This window comes from Eschscholzia californica, unplaced genomic scaffold (assembly GCF_041429995.1).
Source record: "Eschscholzia californica isolate CP2 unplaced genomic scaffold, dmEscCali1.0.p SCAF_4, whole genome shotgun sequence".
In the NCBI taxonomy this organism is placed as follows: Eukaryota; Viridiplantae; Streptophyta; class Magnoliopsida; order Ranunculales; family Papaveraceae; genus Eschscholzia; species Eschscholzia californica.
The window spans coordinates 47132923-47153251 of record NW_028238461.1 but is presented as its reverse complement, the minus strand read 5'-3'; the positions used below and the strand labels follow the sequence as shown (position 1 = coordinate 47153251).

At 36.1% G+C, this 20329-nt stretch overlaps 2 protein-coding genes and 1 non-coding gene across 3 annotated transcripts; 2 read left to right on the top strand and 1 right to left on the bottom strand.

The window, feature by feature from the left end:
• Positions 1–769: 769 nt before the first annotated feature.
• Positions 770–864, top strand: LOC147545370 (small nucleolar RNA snoR117). Its single transcript, XR_015224434.1, has one exon. It is a non-coding gene; the product is annotated as a small nucleolar RNA snoR117 (small nucleolar RNA).
• A 3562-nt stretch (positions 865–4426) lies between these two features.
• LOC147545369 (protein FAR1-RELATED SEQUENCE 5-like) lies at positions 4427–7594 on the bottom strand. Its single transcript, XM_086634406.1, has 4 exons — positions 7216–7594; positions 4935–7065; positions 4781–4843; positions 4427–4691 (listed from the first exon to the last, which is right to left on the bottom strand). Exons 1-2 carry the CDS (start codon positions 7391–7393, stop codon positions 4955–4957), a joined length of 2289 nt encoding a protein of 762 aa, XP_086490532.1. The 5' UTR covers positions 7394–7594; the 3' UTR covers positions 4427–4691; positions 4781–4843; positions 4935–4954.
• A 5540-nt stretch (positions 7595–13134) lies between these two features.
• On the top strand, positions 13135–19341 carry LOC147545368 (uncharacterized). The gene is made up of 8 exons (XM_086673290.1): positions 13135–13681; positions 14004–14378; positions 14479–14738; positions 15502–15643; positions 15828–16199; positions 16322–16453; positions 16853–16981; positions 17105–19341. Exons 1-8 carry the CDS (start codon positions 13550–13552, stop codon positions 19187–19189), a joined length of 3627 nt encoding a protein of 1208 aa, XP_086529416.1. The 5' UTR covers positions 13135–13549; the 3' UTR covers positions 19190–19341.
• The last annotated feature ends 988 nt before the right edge of the window (positions 19342–20329 follow it).

The following is a 20329-nucleotide window of genomic DNA, read 5'->3' as shown; positions in this document are numbered from 1 at the left end:
TTCCAAAGGGTAGTGACTGAGAGAGTTCACTGGTCCATAAACATTTTTTTCTTTATTTCTTACTTTCGATGTGAGGGAGTAGAATCGGGACTAGACTGATTCAATACTGGTCCATCCTTAGAAGGCCAATAAATGAGAGGGATAATAGATCAGAATCCAACCTTTGTGAAGAGATGGATGCTGGGGTTAGGTTTAAGTTGTCTTTGACCGGTGCCTACATAGTTATACGGTGCTAACAGAGAATTGAGCGGTTGAGCCTGATGCTAATAGAGATGGATGCTAACAACTTTTTGGCCCGGTGCCTTTAGAAGCACCCTTAGCCAAATTCCAACAATTTGCAATGAGAAGATGGATCGAAATGCATGCTCAAATGGTTGGATGGATGTTCTTTGTTCCAATGTTATAATCATATCTCTACTAATACGATATGGGAGATTTTATAAATACGATAACTACATTACGATGTGTCACTCTTTTGAACTACAAATGTATTAAAGGCCCCCCCTCCCTTTCTTGAGAATGGAACAAGAAATCTCCAAAAAGAGAGGGGTATTTGTGGCAATTAAAATTGAAGAGAAAAATTAGGGTTTGTTTTCAACATAAACTAATTTAGGGTTTCTCTCCAACATAAAGTATGGTTCATTACTGTGAATATGTCATTATATAAGCTCTTTTTAACACCTTAAACCTCAATCTCATCTCACTCAATTGATTATCATGGTTTTCTTGCATTCTTCCATCTATCTCTTTGTTCAATCTCTTTCAATTTAGCCAATGATGTTAGAAATTGTCCGTACCATCTGAGACATCTTCTTTAACTAGAAGACTCCTTGATGTTACCACATATCCAAATTTCTGAGGCTTTTTCTTCTTCTCTATCATTTTGATTGATTTTATTCTTTTTTGTTGATTAGAAAAGGAACTAATTAGAGAGTCTCTCTTTCATTAATTAGAACAAATTAAGCAACTAATCAGAGTCTCTAATGACAATTAATCTCAACAAAAACATACGAAAATAACAACATAATTGACAGATCTAATAAAAACTTGCCCTAATCATTTTTGAAGCTTCCCCTTTTTCTTTTTCTTTCTCTCTGCTTTCTTTCTTGATGTACCACCACCACCACCAGAGATAGCTTCATCAGACTGCAGATCTGAATCTACCGATTCTCTATCTACTTTCATAAAATAATTCATGAGAGCATCGTCCCTCACAATCATATACCTAAGAATTTGTAGGTTTTCCTCCAGTTCTTCTTTAACTTCTTTGTCGAGTTCCTTATATGGATCATAGTTAGGTTTATATGATAGTAAGCTCCCAATATTATTCATGGTTGTAGAGATGTGTTAAGAGAGTGATGGATGGATGATCACTCTTAACTTGTGTCTATTTGTAGGTACCAATTTGTTGTGTAGTCTTATTGGTATCTGAAAAAGTCTTATCTTATTGATATTTGATATAAAGTGGTAGATTCTTATGTCTAATCAATTCCAAGATTTAGCTCAGTTTTTCTTTTTTCTTGAAAGATTTAGCTCAGTCTTATTGGTAGTACACAATAGAATAGACTGGAACTATACATCTTCAAAATCAGATAAGCACGATAACTGCCTAAATTTTAAACTTTCTGACTAAAGAAAGATTTCAAATTCGGAGATTATAGTGCTTATCACATCTTATTGAGGTATCAATGTTTTTATAATCATAGTCAATATGTAAAGAGAACTAAAGAATCTGTTTGGGAGGTGGGTGATGGCCAAAATATTAATGTTTGGTTGGATAGATGGATACCAAACACAGAACCCCTTAATATAACCCCCTCAGCTAATGTTGTTCAAACAGTTAATCAGCTGATTCAGTTCACTGATAGGGCTGAATGGAATCTGAGCTTGTTACATGAATTGTTCTCAGAAGAGTTAGTTAACAATATCATTTCTATTCCCATACATTTGAATTCAGCAGACAAACTTCATTGGAATCTTACTAAATCAGGAAGTTTTTCAGTGAAGTCCATGTATAACGTGTTAACAAAGCACCATCAATATGAAATGCAAGAAACTGATTTCTGGAAAAAGATTTGGAAGCTGAATTGTATTCTTAGAATACAACTATTCCTTTGGAAATTATCTAATCATTCGTTGCCTACATCTGATATTATTTCCAAGTTCATTAAATTAAGCAGCAGGACTTGTATGTTATGTAGCAAACAACAGGAAGATTGGGAACATCTCTTCTTTGATTGTCCTTTCACCCGAGCTGTATGTTTTGCCTTACCAATATCTTTTAGAATTGATGTTCTGAAAAAAGTTAACTTCATTGATAGTCTGAAAGCATTATTGGCCCTGGAAGAAGATCACCGACATATCACTTTACACATCACAACAGCTTGGTGGCAAATCTGGAAAACCCGATTCGAAGCTCTATTTCAGAACCATGCCCTCTATTTCTAATCGGTAATGCTACTGTGCCCAGCTGGGTGACCAGTAAATTGCCCAGTCCAGTCACCCTGCTGACGTGGCACAGTAGTTGAATTTGTTGACCTAGATCTTGGCCGTTCAATCTTGAACGGCTAGGATTATTTTTAAAAAAGAAAATTTCAAAACCCCCCCCAAATTAAAAATCAGACTCGGGCTGCCTCTCATCTCTCCCTCCCTCTCTTCTCCCTCTCAATCTCTAAACTAATTCGAACCCTAACATCAAAAACTTATTCATCTCTCCTATCTCTCTCTCTATTTTGAATTTTCTTACACAAACTTTGATGTATTGTTCTCAACTCAAATTCAAAATAAAAAACCCTAGATGACAACTTCTGACTTTGAACCTGAAAATCAAAGGGAATCTCTATTATTTGGAGGTGAATCTCAAAGATATTTATCAGATTTTGAAGATGAAAGGTTTTCAAATGGTGGAAGTGAATATGAAAAAGATTTTTCGAATTTGGGTTGTGAAACTCAAACACCTAATTCTGAATTTGAAGGTCAGTAAGCATCATTATTTTTCTTATTCATCCTTTACTTTTTAGATTGATATATATATATATGTGTGTGTGTGTGTGTGTGTTATAGTTATCTTGTTTAAGATTTTATTTGACTTGGTTTGTTCATAACTTATTTAGGGTTTGTTCATAACAAATTGATACATAAAGATTCAGGTTTTGATCATACCATTTAAAAAGCTGATCGATATGCAATTCATTTGGTCATTCTAAATGACATGACCCTTGCCATTGTTTCCCTCATAAAGAACAGAACCGATGACATGACCCTTGCCATTGGAGATGGTAAGCATTCATTTAGTTGCTATCATTGTTTATATTACTCTCAAGTCTCAAGAAAGTTGATCGATATGCAATTCATTTGGTCATTCTAATTACTTTCCTGCAGGTGCTAATGATGTTTCGATGATCCAAATGGCTGATGTGGGAATTGGCATCAGTGGTCAAGAGGGAAGACAAGCGGTTATGGTTTTGCCTATTTTCCATCCTAATCGCAGCATTAGTTCCTCGTTTCGTTATAACGGCTATCAGTCAATATGTATTTCCGTCTGATATTCAAACCGCCAGAGAAGCTGAAAAGTATAACCGTCAAAGAGATACAGTCTTTTGTTCTTTGTTCCTTTACAAGTTTGAAAAATTCTTTTGTTCTTTGTTAGACAATGTGTGTATAAAAATTCTTTTGTTCTTTGAAGATAAAGTCTTTTATTCTTTTGTTCTAAATTCAATGATAATCAGCAATATTTATACCATTTGGAAGCAGAGATACAGAACTGTTGCATGGTTCTGTATTAGATATTACAATTTCTCTTCGCTATTCTTTGTTCTTATTTCAAGGAACCTTCAACTCGGAAAAAGTTATGGAGTCTATGAAAAGAGTAATGGGTTTTTTCGCTGCTCAAATAAATCTAAGTTACTCTGGAAATCATGAACACTAGAAACAAATTCGGGTGAACATTCTTATGTGATGCTTAATATATTGAAATAGGTTGTGATGCTTAATATATTGAAATACCCAGTTCTTATGTGTATGAGTGAACATTCTATTTCACCTAAACCTGAGTCATTTGTTGTTCTAATTCATGATTAGAACTTTCGGTACCGAAAGCGAATAAAATACGACTGCATAAACATCAGGCATCAGCCCAACTGCGACATGCTTTGGTATCACAACCAAGTATATAGCACGATCTTTCTCCTTCCAATTCTCAGTTGCTTTGGTATCACAACCAAGTATATAGCACGATCCTTCTCCTTCCAATTCTCAGCTGGATTAGGAGCAAATGCAGCCAACATATTTTTTATCTGCTCAACCATGGAAGTAACCTCGGTTTTGTAATTCAAATGCAGCCAACATATTTCAACATGATCCATATCAAATAGCTCCAAAATAATTGATAAACACATTGATAAACACATTCAAGCTTTGACAATTGATAAACACATTGATAAACACATTGATCGAATCATTGAAATGCTCAAGACAATTGATAAACACATTCAAGCTTTGACAAAATTCGACGGATACAGATCTGTTTTCAACACAAATCAATCTCAAAATGCCAAGTTTTAAAGATAAGTAATTGATGTATAAAAGATATAACTAAATAACTTCTGTTCAGCTAAATAACTTCTGTTCAGCTTTGACAAAATTCGTTTTCCTCTTTCTTTCAGTTATAGACCCCCATGAATAACTTAGTCCTGCATTAGTATATGAAAGAACTAAGAAATTTTGTAACAAGTTCAAATAATACAAGTTGAAATGAAAGTGAAAGAGTGAGGAAGTTTACATAGTCCTCAAGTTTCTGTGATATTTTTTCATCTCCTTGACTCATTTTGCTTCGAAGATTCACCTGGCACATAGAAAATCATAGACTTAGTTTCATAAACAAAAAAAATTGTCCAAGTTCAAATATACTAAGACAATCACAAACAACAACATACAAATATTCTTGTCCACCGGATCATTGGGTATTTGGGAGAGTGTCGCCCTTTGCTGTTTTCCTACTCGTCCTCTTTATCGGTTTTAATCTTTTTTCTCGTGGACGTCCTTTGCGAGTAGTAACTACTGGATCATGGATATTAATGTTTCCGTTACTTTCTTCAAATGGCTCATCTATCTTCTCATTCACACTTGAAGCAATTGGTTGACTCGTCTTATACATCTCCAACGCATTATCAACCCATTCCGAAAGACTCAAGAAATGGTCTTCATGCTCAGAAGCAAAGTCTGCAAGTTCATTAAGTTTGCGACACAATATATTGTATCGCAATTCCTCTACAGTCCCCTTTTGACCATCCACTTCAATCACCATCTTTGTGTGAGACCTACGTACATCTTTTCTCCATCGTCTAACAATATAAATTTCGGGTAATAAAGAGATTCGGTTTTGTTGTAACACTAGAAGGGCATGCCTACATACTATCCCCTTGAACTCGAACAAATGACAAGAACACCGAACTTCAGTAGTAGGTTTCATGAAGAGCACAATAAATGTCACATTCTTTGAATAACCACCCACCGAAATTTCCTCTCCTATCTTATGCTCTACCCCTATGTGCGTCTCACGGGTTGAAATCGAATAACAATATATCTTTCCAGTAGTCTCTGACTGAAACTCTTGAAATTTTGCTATAGTATATACATTTTGAATTTGTTTCTCCATTGGTAATGTAGTCAAACATGGAACCATTTGCGAGAAAGACTTGAAGTCAGCAAATTTCTCATTTTCAATTTTTTTCTTGGAAGCATAAACACATTGTTCCACAAATTGTTTTAGTGTCGTCTTTGAGTTTAGATAGCCATCAAAAAAAGCATTAATTCCCTCACTTCTCTGAGTGCTAGACATACCTGCCCAAAAATATGGTTTCACAAAGCACGGAACCCATCTTCGTCTCTCTCCGTATAATCCTTGTAACCATTCATTATTTTGCAACTGAAAGGTATTGATCATCTCATACCATTTTTTCTCAAACTCTTCTCCTATTTGGATGTCAAATACCAATCTTTTTAAAGCTGTAGTTATTGCCTCGTAATTGGTGTAACTACCAAACTTGTTAGACAATTTTTTCATTATATGCCACAGACACCATCTATGTCTAGTATTGGGAAATACTTTCTCAATTGCGAGTTTCATAGCTGCATCCTGATCAGTAATGATACCTTTAGGGGCAACATTATCCATACACTCAAGCCAAGCGGTAAAGAGCCAAACAAATGATTCAGTATCTTCTTTTGTGATTAAGCCAAAACCAAAAAGGATCGATTGCCCATGGTGATTAACCCCTACAAATGGCGCAAATGGCATCTCATATCTATTTGTCTTGTAGGTGGTGTCAAATGTGATAACATCACCAAATTCTTTATATGCTTCTCTATTTCGCCCATCCGTCCAAAACACATTTTTTAGCCGACCATCTTCATCCAAATCAGTTTGGAAGAAGAACCCATTTCTTTGTTCAACCATTTTTAAGAAAAAATTGTTTAATGATTCTGCATCACCTTTACCAAATCGTTCCCTTCTTTTTTCATCTAAGTAATTTCGAACATCTTTTTCTGTAAATGGGACATTATCGTACCCACCAGCTTCAACAACGAGTCGATGAAAATTTTTATTCGCTGTGATGCCTGCTTTATCACACAACTCAAGTTGTCTTTTCACGGGATTACTAATAGTTCTATTACATTTGAAGTACCGAGATGATGTAGGAGTAATGTCGTGGTTGTGGCCTAGCTGAACTTTTGAAATCTTCCAAAATCCGTTTAATTCAAATTTTGCACATATCTTCACTTGACAACCTAATCGACAACTTGGCCTAGGATTCAATGACTTGGTAGTCTTAGCATTTTTGCTGCCTTCTCTACAACACGAAATTGTTATATAAGTGGCATGCCCATCGAGGTTTTTCACTTTTGATCTCTTCTTAATTGAAAATCCTTTTATCTTAGCATATTTTTTGAAAAACTCGAACACCTCATCTTCAGTACTGAATTTCATTCCAATTTCAGGTGGAACTATTGGTTCTTTGTCTGTGGCTTGTTCAACATGTTGATCAGTGTGAAACTCTTCTTCAACTACAGTAATTTATTATTAAATCAAGTCAAATAAAATCTTAAACAAAATAACTATAACATATATATATATATATATATAATATATATATATATATATATATCAATCTAAAAAGTAAAGGATGAATAAGAAAAATAATGATGCTTACTGACCTTCAAATTCAGAGTTAGGTGTTTGAGTTTCACAACCCAAATTCGAAAAATCTTTTTCATATTCACTTCCACCATTTGAAAACCTTTCATCTTCAAAATTTGATAAATATCTTTGAGATTCACCTCCAAATAATAGAGATTCCCTTTGATTTTCAGGTTCAAAGTCAGAAGTTGTCATCTAGGGTTTTTTATTTTGAATTTGAGTTGAGGACAATACATCAAAATTTGTGTAAGAAAATTCAAAATAGAGAGAGAGATAGGAGAGATGAGTAAGTTTTTGATGTTAGGGTTCGAATTTGTTTAGAGATTGAGAGGGAGGAGGAGACGAGAGGGAGGGAGAGATGAGAGGCAGCCCGAGTCTGATTTTTAATTTGGGGGGGTTTTGAAATTTTTTTTTTTAAAATAATCCTGGCCGTTCAAGATTGAACGGCCAAGATCTAGGTCAACAAATTCAACTACTGTGCCACGTCAGCAGGGTGACTGGACTGGGCAATTTACTGGTCACCCAGCTGGGCACAGTAGCATTACCGATTTCTAATTGTATTGTGAATATTCTCAGCCTTATTGGTGCTCAGTTGAATGGCATCCCATTGAATCAGAAAGACCATTCCTCTCCCACCAACAAAGAATGGATTCCCCCTCCACCAAACATAATCAAATGCAATTTTGATGTGTCTTTCACTAAGACAATGGATGATGCAGCAGTAGGAATTGTGTTTTATGATTCATCATCTAAATGTATTGCAGGAAAGGCCTCAATTATCAGGTGTAGAACAGTAGATGAAGGTGAAGCCTTGACTGCTTTTCAAGCTCTATCTATGGCCAAAGACTTAAATTTTGTTAACTTAATTTTGGAAGGAGATTCAAGAAACATAATAAGAGCTATCAACGGAGAATTTAAGGCTGCTCACTGGACAAGCCAAAGTCTAATACACTCCATCAATGCTCTCCGACCCTCTTTTGATACCTTCTCTTGTAATTATGTAACCAGGTTAGCTAATAGCAAAGCCAATGAGCTTGCGAAGCAACTAGAATATCCAAATGCTCTCAAGATTGGCGATTGAATAGGCCAAACTTGTTGATGAACTGTTAATGTGTTTTGGTTTCTTTCCGTTTAATGGAACAGTTCACTTAAAAAAAAAAAGATTTTACGTATAATATTACTTATACCACCAAAAGCAGAAATAAATAAAAAACTGGGGGTTGAACCATAAGGGGACTTCAGTGTCTCAAAAAAATTTGGTTTTATAAGGGCACACTTTAGTTATAATAAATAGTATCGGTTGTCAAATTACATTACCAACATCCGTCAAAATTACATAGATTATTGTGTTATAAATAAATTGTCCAAATTTTATTGGTGTTCATATTAGTAACCTTATGGCGACATTCTCAACGAATTTCATGTTACTAACTTGTCAAGTATTTTAATAAATCTCAACATAGATAATTAGTCTTACTATTTAAATTACATAAAAAAAGATTATGTAAAAAAACATGATATTCTTTTTTACCTAAAACATAATTTTCATAATTTATGTTAGTCGAAGAGCCTAACGGCATCTCTAATGCAAGACTTAAGAAAAATTCTAAAAATCTTATGTGTCAAGTGTGAAAAATAGATCTCTAAATGGTTTGTTTTCTATTTCGCTATTTAAAGATACTCTATTGGAAAGTTTTCTTTAATGCAACACTAAAGAGAAACTTTGAAAACCTATTTTTTATTGTAAAATTAATTGATTTGCTTATGTGTCACTTAGATCCTTAAGAAGACACTCTGAATTTAGAGTGTCCTCTTAAAGATCTCTAAAATATCTACCGCCACCTCATTCTAGAGATCCAAGTTAAGTGTTGCGTTCGAAATGAATTTTGAAAAGAAACTCTACAAATCCTATGTGACTCTAAGATTTAGAGTTTGAGTGTTGCATTGGAGATGCTAAAAGGAGAGATAAGAATCAGAGAAGATTGATTTCGGAAAAATCAAAGATAAATAAGAGACATAAAAGTAATATGGAGACAAAGAAATAGCTCAAAAGATCGAATGTTGATTATAAAGATACATGCCAAAAAAATTAAGGGCAAAAAGATTTAAGTGGAGTACTTATAAAAAATAAAAGGGTAATTCCGTTTTGGCCCCGGATTTGTGGTCAATTGGCCGTTTTATCCCCCGTAAGTGTCCGGCAGTTCGTTTTGGCCCCAAGGGCCAAATTTTTGACGAAATTATCCTCGGGGACCAAAATAGAATTATTTCTGGAAAAGGGTAAAAACAAAAAAAGCCACATCACCCCTTTCTTTATCATCTACTTTACCTTATCTCTCCTCCATCACACCACCTTACCCTTCTTCTCCGGCGAAAGGTTGCGACCGGAATAAAAAATTCTGGCCGGCAACCTTTCGCTGGAGAAGAAGGGTGAGGTGGACAGAGGTGAGGTGGACAAAGGTGATGTAGTAATTGTTATATGAGGTGGACAAAGAAAAAGAAAAAAATAAATTACAGAAATGCCATGGGGGTAGAATTGTGAGGTTGGAAAAAATTTGGGGCCAATTAAGAAATTTTTGGGGCCAAAACGAACTGTCGGACACTTATGGGGGCTAAACCGGCCAGTTGGTCACAAATCGGGGGCCAAAACGAAAAATAAAATAATGATGTGTTTGGTTGCAGGATTCCTATCAAAATTGAAATTTGGTAGGAATCATGAATCCTTGGTCTGTTTGGCTACCAAGAATCCTATAACTCTTGAATCCTAAGGATTCCTAATTCTAAAATTTGTATTGGACCAAAATCCCACCCTACCCCTTAGGATTTGCTAGGATTTTGGATTAATGAACCTAAATTTCAAACTTAAAATCAACAAAAAAAATATTTCCTTCTACAAAATCAATATTTTTTTTCAAAATCATTATTCTTTTTAAAAATCATATTTTTTTTTTAAAGACGTTTAAAAATACTCAAATAATAGTAAATCATAAGATTCTTAGTTGCCAAACAAGCCAAAAGATATTACTTGGAATCATGAATCCGCGGATTCATGATTCCGCCATCCAAATACACTATAAAGGAAAATTGGCAGGTGGGAGCATTCAAACCTCTATCAAACAAGTCTGGCCTACCATCCTTCAACCAAGAAGCCAAACATTGTTTTGCATGAAATACATGTGTTTGACTATATTTGACAACAATACGTGTACTAAAAACACTTTAACTTTGAGTACTCCACTAGAAGTTTAGAACACTTTTAACTCCGGGTTCGTAGGGGCACGTGCCCCCACAGACCCCTATGTAGGGCCGGCCCTGTCAATAATTGGTAATTGAGCTAACTTTCTTGAAATTTAGATTTTTTGTCAAAACTATTAAAGACATGTTTGAACCCCCAAGAGTAGTTCGGACTCAAAGCTTTCAGGTAGCATATTTCAAACATCAACAAACTTCATGGGCAGGCTTAGGCCCGACGAATTCAAAACATTTTTGGATAGGGCTCACTATGGGTAGTGCCCCTCAACGAGCTTCATGGGCCGACCAGACGACGGGTGGGTTGGGAACGGGTAGAGCAAAAGGGAGTAAAATGCCTTCACTTTTGCAACGGTGTTCCGTTTTTTAGGTGTTCTCCATAAAATTTGTCCCGAAATATAAGCCATTAACACTTATAGGATGCGCTTTTAGCACTTGCGATGAATGGAGAGAAAATTGAAAAATTAGAAGAGAAAATTGGAAATTAGAAAAGTATAAAAATCAAATATGTGCATATCTGTCTTCACCATAATGGCATTGAGATTTTAGTAGATATGAAGAAAAAAAAGGAAAACAACAGGTGAGAAGATTTCACAAGATTTAAAGCTCATATATAGAAGATGATCTACTTATCATCCTTGAAAAAAACGAAACAAATCAATAAATTACATATAAAAGTAGATCTTTGTCATTATCGCACGAAAATAGAAGAAATTATACAAATCTGGAGAAAAAGGGAACTTCAAAGTAATTCAAAGGAAAGAAGACGTAAATCGAAGCATCCTCTCACAAAACAAGCCCTCTCAACATTGTGTTTGGCCCAAAATCGGTGTGATTGAATCGTTCTGGTTCGCAAAATTAGTTCAACCCTACACACATCAAATGGGCGCGAAACACTAATTAATAGTCTCTTTTTTTTAAAGTAAAACACTAATAGTCTTGACTTTGATCAATTTATTCAAGATTGAGATTGCTTCATCAGTTTTCTGGTCTTGAATGTTTACATCCATTAGGGTTTTCAGACTTTCAACATCCATTAGGGTAAGAATCAAAAGCAGTTTTCTCGTTTTCTTTGTCAGGTCTTGCTTCCATGGGTTCAACGGTTGTATATAGGGGATTGAAGAAGAAATGGCGGGCTTTGGTGAAACGTCCAAAGAAGAGGTAGTGAAAGGTTAGTGCTATAGGCACCCCCTTACACATGGAGCGCCTATAATACTTCTTTAATCCGATCTTACCTGGTACAAAGACAGAATGACCACACTTTCTAAATAGAAATGGAAGAAAATAAAACAAAATATATAATGACCACACTATTACAACATATCGCCATCATTGATTTAAAATGTGGCCATAAATATTTATATGGTTCTTTTGACTTACCCACCGGGGACACACATTATCAAAGGTGCCCCATTTTTTAATGGTACCTGAACTAACCCTCAATAGCTAACAAATAGTTAAATGTGTATATATGTGACCAGACTACCCTCTCTAATACCAATTGAACTTTCTCGCTTCATCTTCACATCTTTGATCGTGTTCTCCCAGGAAAACATTGAGAATATGTTAAAAAATATGTTGATAATGTAACACGGCAACAAAGACAATTCGGAAATAGAAAAAATGTGAGGATATTTAAGAAATTCTTAAGAATCATTTCTCTAAGAAAATGTTTCCTTGAATTTCTTTTTATCCTATCTAAGTTTTAGATTAACTCCAAATTAGCTGCCTGAGATATCCAAATTGTTCGTTTGGCCCCTATGTTTTGACAAACTCATACTTTGGGCCTCCTTTTGACACTTCAGTTGAGGTTCAGTTGGTGTTGTATTTTTTATTCATAATTTGATTTTTATTTTCTTCTACGTTTTAAATCTCCTTCCTTTTTCTTACTCCCACTTCTCGACGAGATATAAAATGATGGCTATTGTTTAGCGGTTTTTTCATCTCCCCTTTTCTCCTTCTCTCTTCGTATATTTTTTAAGGTTTTTCTATCTCTCTCTCAATCTCCGCCTTTCTTCTTCTTTTTTCATCTCCCTTTCTTTTGATCTATTTCCACCACTTCGTTCAATTCAAGTGTTTCCTTCTAAAATCATTGGAATTGAGTGGCTCCTTCCTAAACTAATCAAATTTGTACAATAAGTCTGTAAAATTATTGCGTATGGCATACTTGTGTTGTGTATAGTATGATAGAGCAAACTGTGATCATAGAATTATGTTGAAGACTTGTTGAAGCACGAAAGAAAGAAGATTAATTGAGCTAATAAAGACTTTTAGTTGGACAACTGATGAGTGTTATGTCTCTCAAGATAGAACTATATAACTTGTGTTAGTAGAAGGATCAAGCAAGCGATCTTCCTAAGAAGGATCAAAAAACCATTTCGTGGATTCTAGCATCTCAGAAATAAACCACTTGACTTGAATGAGATAAAGGAAGAAGAAGAAAGGGATATGACGACAAAGATGGAGAGGAATATAGGTACCCCCAATATTTGTTCTTTCACGTGAGACAAAGAAAAATAAGAAAAAGAAAGGGTAAATTAGGAATAGAAAAACTAATACTAACGCAACTCTAACTAAAGTGTTACAAAAGGGGCTAAAGTAAAAAAAGTGATCAAAATGTAGGGTGCCAAACGGAATCATTTTACTTCCTCAATTCCCTTTTTACAAACAGTTAAAAAAGGAATAAATCCAAGTCTCTCTGTTTCAGCTTTTTAACCGTGAGCCCACTTTTTCTATTTCTCTCTCTAAATATAGAGACAAATCACATAATCTTCTGATCAACAAACAAAAACCTCTCCGTCGCCTCCTCCATTTTTGCCCCAAAATCCTCCTCCTAATTAACAAATTCATCAGATCCAAAATAATCATCTGATCTGATAAAATCATTCGGATTTACCGTCAGATTTCTATCAATTTGATTTAGATTGATTGAATTGTGTTTAATCTGAACTTGATTTGGAATTGATTTTCGTGTTTATGCATTATTGAATTAGGTTTTTTCCGATTACTAATTCATCAGAGGATTGTTTTTTTGGTTTCACGGAAGGTTTGAATCGGATAAGGCGATGGAAGGATTGAGTAATAGATCTTCAAGAACGTGAAGATATGCCTGGTTTACCGCAAAGAAATGTTCAATTATGTAATTCTCATTCATCTTCATGCTCTGCCGGATCCGATTTTTCTAATGGAATCTGGTCGAAGCATCGGGATGATATCACATTTGATCAACTTCAGAAGGTACTAGCAGATTTCAACTTTAATAAAATTTTCATCATGTTGTTAAATCGAGTTAGGATTTAATAATTATATATAGGTAAATTGAATTATGAGTTTAATGATGAAAAAGTTTTAATTTTGGGGGATTTCATCTGAATTTTTGATGAATTTTGATTTATCAGATCCATTTATAGAATATATTTTAGTTTGATTTCATCTGAGATAGGAATCGATATTCATGTACTCCGAAACGAAGAAAAAAACAGCTGCGAAATGGTCATATGTAGGCCAAATGCAGATTACTAACATACAAATTGCCTCTCCCTTTGCACCTTTATTGTAGTTCTGGAGTGGGTTGTCGCCTCATGCCCGACAGAAGCTCCTGAGGATTGATAAGCAGACACTATTGGAGCAAGCTCGGAAAAACCTTTACTGCTCTAGATGTAACGGTTTGCTGCTTGAAGGGTTTTCGCAGATTGTTATGTATGGGAAGTCTTTGCATCAGGAAGGTGCTTTTAGTGGGCAACTTCCGGTTGGTAATTCAGAAAACCTGAAGAATCAAAATGATTGCAAATCAAATGTAATGCTTTCGAGCTGTCAAGATGACACACAAGATCCATCTGTGCACCCTTGGGGAGGTTTGGCTGCAACTAGAGATGGTATTCTTACACTTTTGGACTGCTTTTTAGGTGCAAAATCACTCAAGGCGCTCCAAAATGTTAGTGTTGTAGTACATCTCGATCCTTCAATCAGCAAGCTGTTTCATTTTATCATTTCTTTTGTTGTCTTATTATAATATTTGTTTTTGTTTCGTATAGGTGTTTGACAGTGCACGTGCAAGGGAACGTGAACGTGAATTGCTCTACCCTGATGCATGTGGTGGTGGAGGTCGGGGGTGGATAAGCCTAGGAATGGCTAATTATGGGAGAGGGCATGGAACAAGGGAAACATGTGCTCTGCATACTGCCAGGCTCTCCTGTGACACACTGGTGGATTTCTGGTCAGCACTAGGAGATGAGACCCGGAAGTCTCTTTTACGTATGAAGGAAGAAGATTTCATAGAGAGACTCATGTTCAGGTGTGTTAAATTTGTTAAATTCTTATGTGAGTACTATGTACTTTCAATAGAGTAAGAGCCTAGCTGTGGCAGGCGTTTAGAATCAAAGCGATTTGTATACTGAATGAAAAATATTTTAGTTGGATCTATGATGGACAAGAAATTTATTAGACAATCCTATAGGATAATTCCACAGATGACGAACTCACTATATCTGATTGGTAGACTCAGCCGATTATATTTACGATGTCAGGATCGATAGGTACAGTAGCAACTACATAGGTTGCATTTCTTGAAATATGAGGTAACCATTAAGTTCTGATTTTACTTCAATTATTCTATCCAGCTTGTCGAATCTGAGATATAATATCAACTTACCAAGAGCAGCTAACGCTACCTGCTTTCTTCTTATTTTATATAGGCTTAAACATCTGTTTTTTTCCGAGGTTTTTCTTAGATTTTCCACCAAAAGACTCCACTTTCTTAAATCATTAAAAAGTGTTTTTGTGTATTTTCAATATGTTAGAGTAAATAAGTTTGCAGTAACAATCAGAACTTTCACCATTTTTCATATCTGAGTTTTCTGATTCAATTAAAATTATTATGAAGTCTTCTGAACAACTAAAATTTTGAGGATCTAAGAATTAGCTACTACTGGGTTGGAATTGAAACTCAATTGCAGCTCATCTCTGGGCTTGTGGCACGATTTATTTCCACCATTGATTTTCTTCCAAAGGCCACATGAGCTTGGTTTGGTCTTAAAAATTTGATGTCCCTGTCACAGGTTTGACAGCAAGAGGTTTTGCAGAGATTGCAGAAGAAATGTTATCCGTGAATTCAAGGAACTGAAGGAGCTAAAACGTATGCGCAGAGAACCTCGGTGTAACAGTTGGTTTTGCGCTGCGGATACAGCATTTGAATACGAGGTGATGTGATGCCCATTTCTCAAGAAACTCTTTTATGTTTACTGTTGCTTGATAGTGTGAGCTTGTATGTATTTTTGGGTTCTCATCTGTGTATGCATTTATGCGGATGCAGTCATTGCTTGAAGTTGCAAAGTCCTGATCATCATCTTTGTCATAGAATTCTAATTTTTTGTACCGTTTTCAGGTATCTGATGACACAGTTCAAGCTAGTTGGTACGAATCTTTCTCAGACATTGTTGGGACGTATCATCACTTCGAATGGGCTATTGGAACCGGGGAAGGAAAATCTGACATTCTGGAGTTTGAAGATGTTGGCATGACTGGAAGTGTTGAAATTGATGGTCTCGATCTTAGTGATTTAAGTGCATGTTTTATTACATTGAGAGCTTGGAAACTAGACGGCCGTTGCACTGAACTTTCTGTTAAGGCCCACGCTGTGAAGGGTCAACCTTGTGTCCATCGGAGGCTGGTTGTTGGCGATGGTTATGTGACTATATCAAAAGGAGAAAGTATTAGAAGATTTTTTGAGCATGCTGAAGAAGCTGAAGAAGAAGAGGTAATTCAGGGGTTCTGAATGCTTATTGTTGGCATTGGTTATGTAGCTATTTCTCCATCTCTAACAAATTTGCAAATTTCTTTAGTTGTTGATATGGTTATCCATTTTGCATGCATTTCCAGGATGATGATTCCATGGATAAGGATGGAAATGAGGTGGATGGAGAAAGCACCCGTCCTCAAAAGCATGCGAAGAGTCCTGAACTTGCTCGAGAATTTCTTCTGGATGCTGCAACTGTTATATTTAAAGAACAGGTACATTTTAGATTTGAGTTATGCTTTGTATTCCAGCAAAGATGCTCACATGCTATGTTTCTTATGACGAGAAAACGTAATTTAGAGTTGTTGCAATTTCTCGTTGTTTTTGGTCACAGGATAAGCTGTGACTCTAAACAAGCTAGCTGATTGTTTCGATAATTATATCTGAGATTGAGAGTGATACTGTAAGCTACATAGAAGGAAAACATCAATTTAGAAGTTATTGAGTAGCCTATTTTGTTATTGATACGGATAGGGATCTGCTCACGTTGGTTTACATTCCATGAGCACTATGTTGACACAATTTTTCTTAATTAACTACCAACATTTTTGTTAGTATTAAGGAGAACTTCCATATTTGAATTTCCCACAACTAATGGTGGAAAGCCTATTCAGGTAGAGAAGGCTTTCAGAGAAGGAACAGCTCGTCAAAATGCGCATAGCATATTTGTTTGTCTTGCACTAAAACTGCTCGAAGAACGTGTTCATGTTGCATGCAAAGAAATCATTACTTTAGAAAAACAGGTACTTCTGATATCTGTAACTCTGTGGGAACTTTCCTTTAGGTTAAGATTTTCCATGGAGAAGAGTATCTGCACCTCATCTCCCTAGAAATACTGTGATTACTCATAACATTTGCCTCTACAGAGTAAGCTTCTTGAAGAAGAAGAGAAAGAAAAGCGTGAAGAAGAAGAGAGAAAGGAGAGAAGACGAACAAAAGAAAGAGAGAAAAAGCTCAGAAGAAAAGAGAGATTAAAAGGGAAAGAGAAGGAGATAGAAAAGGATTTTGTCGATCAAAATCAATTACACTGTGTCTCCAACGAAGAAGAATCATCTTCAACTGTTCACGAGGAAGCTCATAATGCTTCTAATTCAGGGGAATCAATTAGTGAGACAGGGGATCTTGCTCTATCAAGGCCTCTTTCTCCAGATATTCAAGATGAGCAATCATCAAGCAGCTATAAAGACGACAGTCTACAGAACTTTGGTAACGGGGAGCCCAGTTCAAGGGATGGAGGTGGTTTTATCTCGAGTGAGCAGTTCAATTTTTCTCGCCGAAAGTCAAAGGCCAGAAAAGAATTTCAAGACAACAGTCCACCAGTTGATGACCAAAAATCAAATGGTGGATACACAGGGATCCCGCCGAGGTGCGTAAATGGAGTGACGAAGCATACGAGAAGCAATCCTGCAAGGTCCAATAGTAGAAATTATGGTCATAATCTTAGTGAGAAGTTCTGCAGCTGTTACAACACACAGAGTGAGTACAGATCAAAGGACGGCTCACATGTTACTACTGCCAGACCGAATGGAGCTATACGAACTACGATCAGTAGAGATGTTAAGAAAGTCTGGGAGCCTATTGAGTCACGTAAAAGATATGTCAGAAGCAATCCCGATTCTTATGTTGCGTCTAAATCCTCTACCTCCAAGGTTGATGAATGCGAGGAAGGTGGACCCAGTAACGAGGATGACTCAGTAGCAGAACTTCAAATTCATGAACCTTATGGGGATCTAGTGGAAGACAAGATCTCTGGACTGAAAAATAATGGGAAAGAAGAAAGGGATTCCGACCATAGTAATGGTTTTATTTTGGGCACAAATTCTTCTTACTACTTGAAAGAAACTGCAGAATCATGTCCTATGACAAATACTTGTACAGTAAATGATGTGTCTAGTACCGTTTTGAAGAGCACTTCGAGTTCAGACAACTGCTCGTCATGTCTTAGTGAAGCAGACAGTAGTAAAGCCTCTTCTTCAAGTACGCAAACTGCAGAATCTTGGTCAACTTCAGATTCAGAAGATGCTAGCCCACAATCTGAAGAGAAACAAACTTCTTCACGTGGAATGAACGACTTTATGAAATACCAGGATTTTGAGGTAGACGAAAATCACAAGAAATACCAGGATTTTGAGGTGGACGAAATTCACAAACCAAATGGAGGAGAGACGCTTATAACCGAAAAGAAAACTGATTTTAAACCTCCAACAGTTGACCCACCAGCTCAAAATGTGCATTTGTTCGATCATAATGGTAAGATTTCTATGGAAATGGGTTTGCAACAGCATCAAACATTTCAATCGGTTCATAATACACAAGGTATCCAGTTGCCAATTTTTCCAGCACCTTCAACAATGGCATATTACCATCAAAATCCAGCTTCTTGGTCTGCAGCTCCAGTAGAAAATGGGTTTATGCAGTATCCTCACCAGCCCAATCACTCTTACCTCTTCACTAACTCCTTCGGCTATGGTGTGTCCCTGAACCAACCCTCACAGTATGCAATACGGTATAGTCCTCTGCAACCATTGACGACTTCCATGTTTAACATGGGCCAAGTTCCAGTTTACCAGCCCATTAACAGAAGCAGCTCAGATGAAGAAGCCAAGAATGTTAAACGAGTGGGGCCTTTTCAAGAAGCAGCAGATGCAGTAAAAGTAGAGAAACAACATCCCATTGATAGGCCAGTTTCAAGCAATAGAACTCGACCAGAAGCAGCATCAGCAAACGAACAAAATGGTTGCACCACAAGATCTGGTAATGTGAAGAGTGGAAATGAAACCGAAAACTTCTCGTTGTTCCATTTCGGCTTGCCAACAGCAGCAAGAACAGGTTCTAATAATCCACAAAAAACAAGTCATGCTTCTCAGGTTGATATTTCTTTGGATACGAAAATCGAAGAATACAGCTTATTCTCTTCGGGTAATAATAGGACACTGTTTTCGTTCTTCTGAAAGTGCAAAAATGCTTTAGAGTCATTTGTTAGAGACAAATAAATCTACTCTTCGGGAATCATCCTAATTTTATATGAAATTCTCATTGTGTCTTTATCTTTACTATTTTATTGTGCTGAGTGATATACAAGGTTTGAAGGTTTTATTTTCTAGAGAGGTGATCTTCCTTTTTATTCTTTCTATAGTTGAAGTAATCGTCCCAGTATGCAATTTTTTGTGACTTCAACATGTTCTGTGAGTGCCCACTTTAAAGAACAGCTTTAAGTTCCTAAGTTTATTCTTCTAGACTTAGGAGGCATTCCTTTATCAGATTTAAATTAACACGAGTTCGATTTCAATCCTTCCTTATTTGTTGAGTCATTATCCTCCCAAGTTGATTAAATCTCTTTTTTTTTTTTACTGTATGAAGATAGTAAGCTCTCGTGAAAAGACATTGATGGAACAATATGTACCTTTTGCGCTACAATATGTACCTTTTGGTGCATTAGGGGAAAAATAAAAGTTGAGATTGTTAGAAGTGGTCTAGGATGCTGCATAAGACGCAGTTGTCTAGCATTGTTATTTGTTAAGCTCATTATTAGTCTCATATTACTACGAAGTTATAATTTTCCCTGTAGGTTTTTTAGTATTAAACACAAGTGACAGTTACGGAGATCATTAGTTTAAAGTTGGGTTCTTTAGAGGCTGGGGCATCCGTAGAAGTGTCCGAAAAATAAAGACTTAGTTAATCAAGATTGACTTAGGAGGTATTTTTATTTTTAGAGAAAAAATTTACTAAGTTGTATTTTGTCTCGTAATCTTCATCTTCATCTTCTCTTCCCCTCTACCACCACCACTATTCCTACCACCAGCTGCCATTGCACCTCTTTTCTCTCTCACTCTCTCTTTTCTCTCTCAGTCTCTCTCTATTCTCTCTCACTCTCTCCCCTGTCACTCTCTCTCTCTGCTTCATCTAGGAGGATTTTGTGGAAACCTTCTTTCAAGGGTTTCAGATTTTTGTATTTATCCTTCCTGAGATGATTTTGGTATTTCTAGCTTGAAATGGTGGGATAGAATGTGGTTAATATAAGAGTTAATGGAATGAATCCTGCCCTTGGAAAGTGATTGTAAATGTAAGTGAAACATAACTTATTAAAGTAA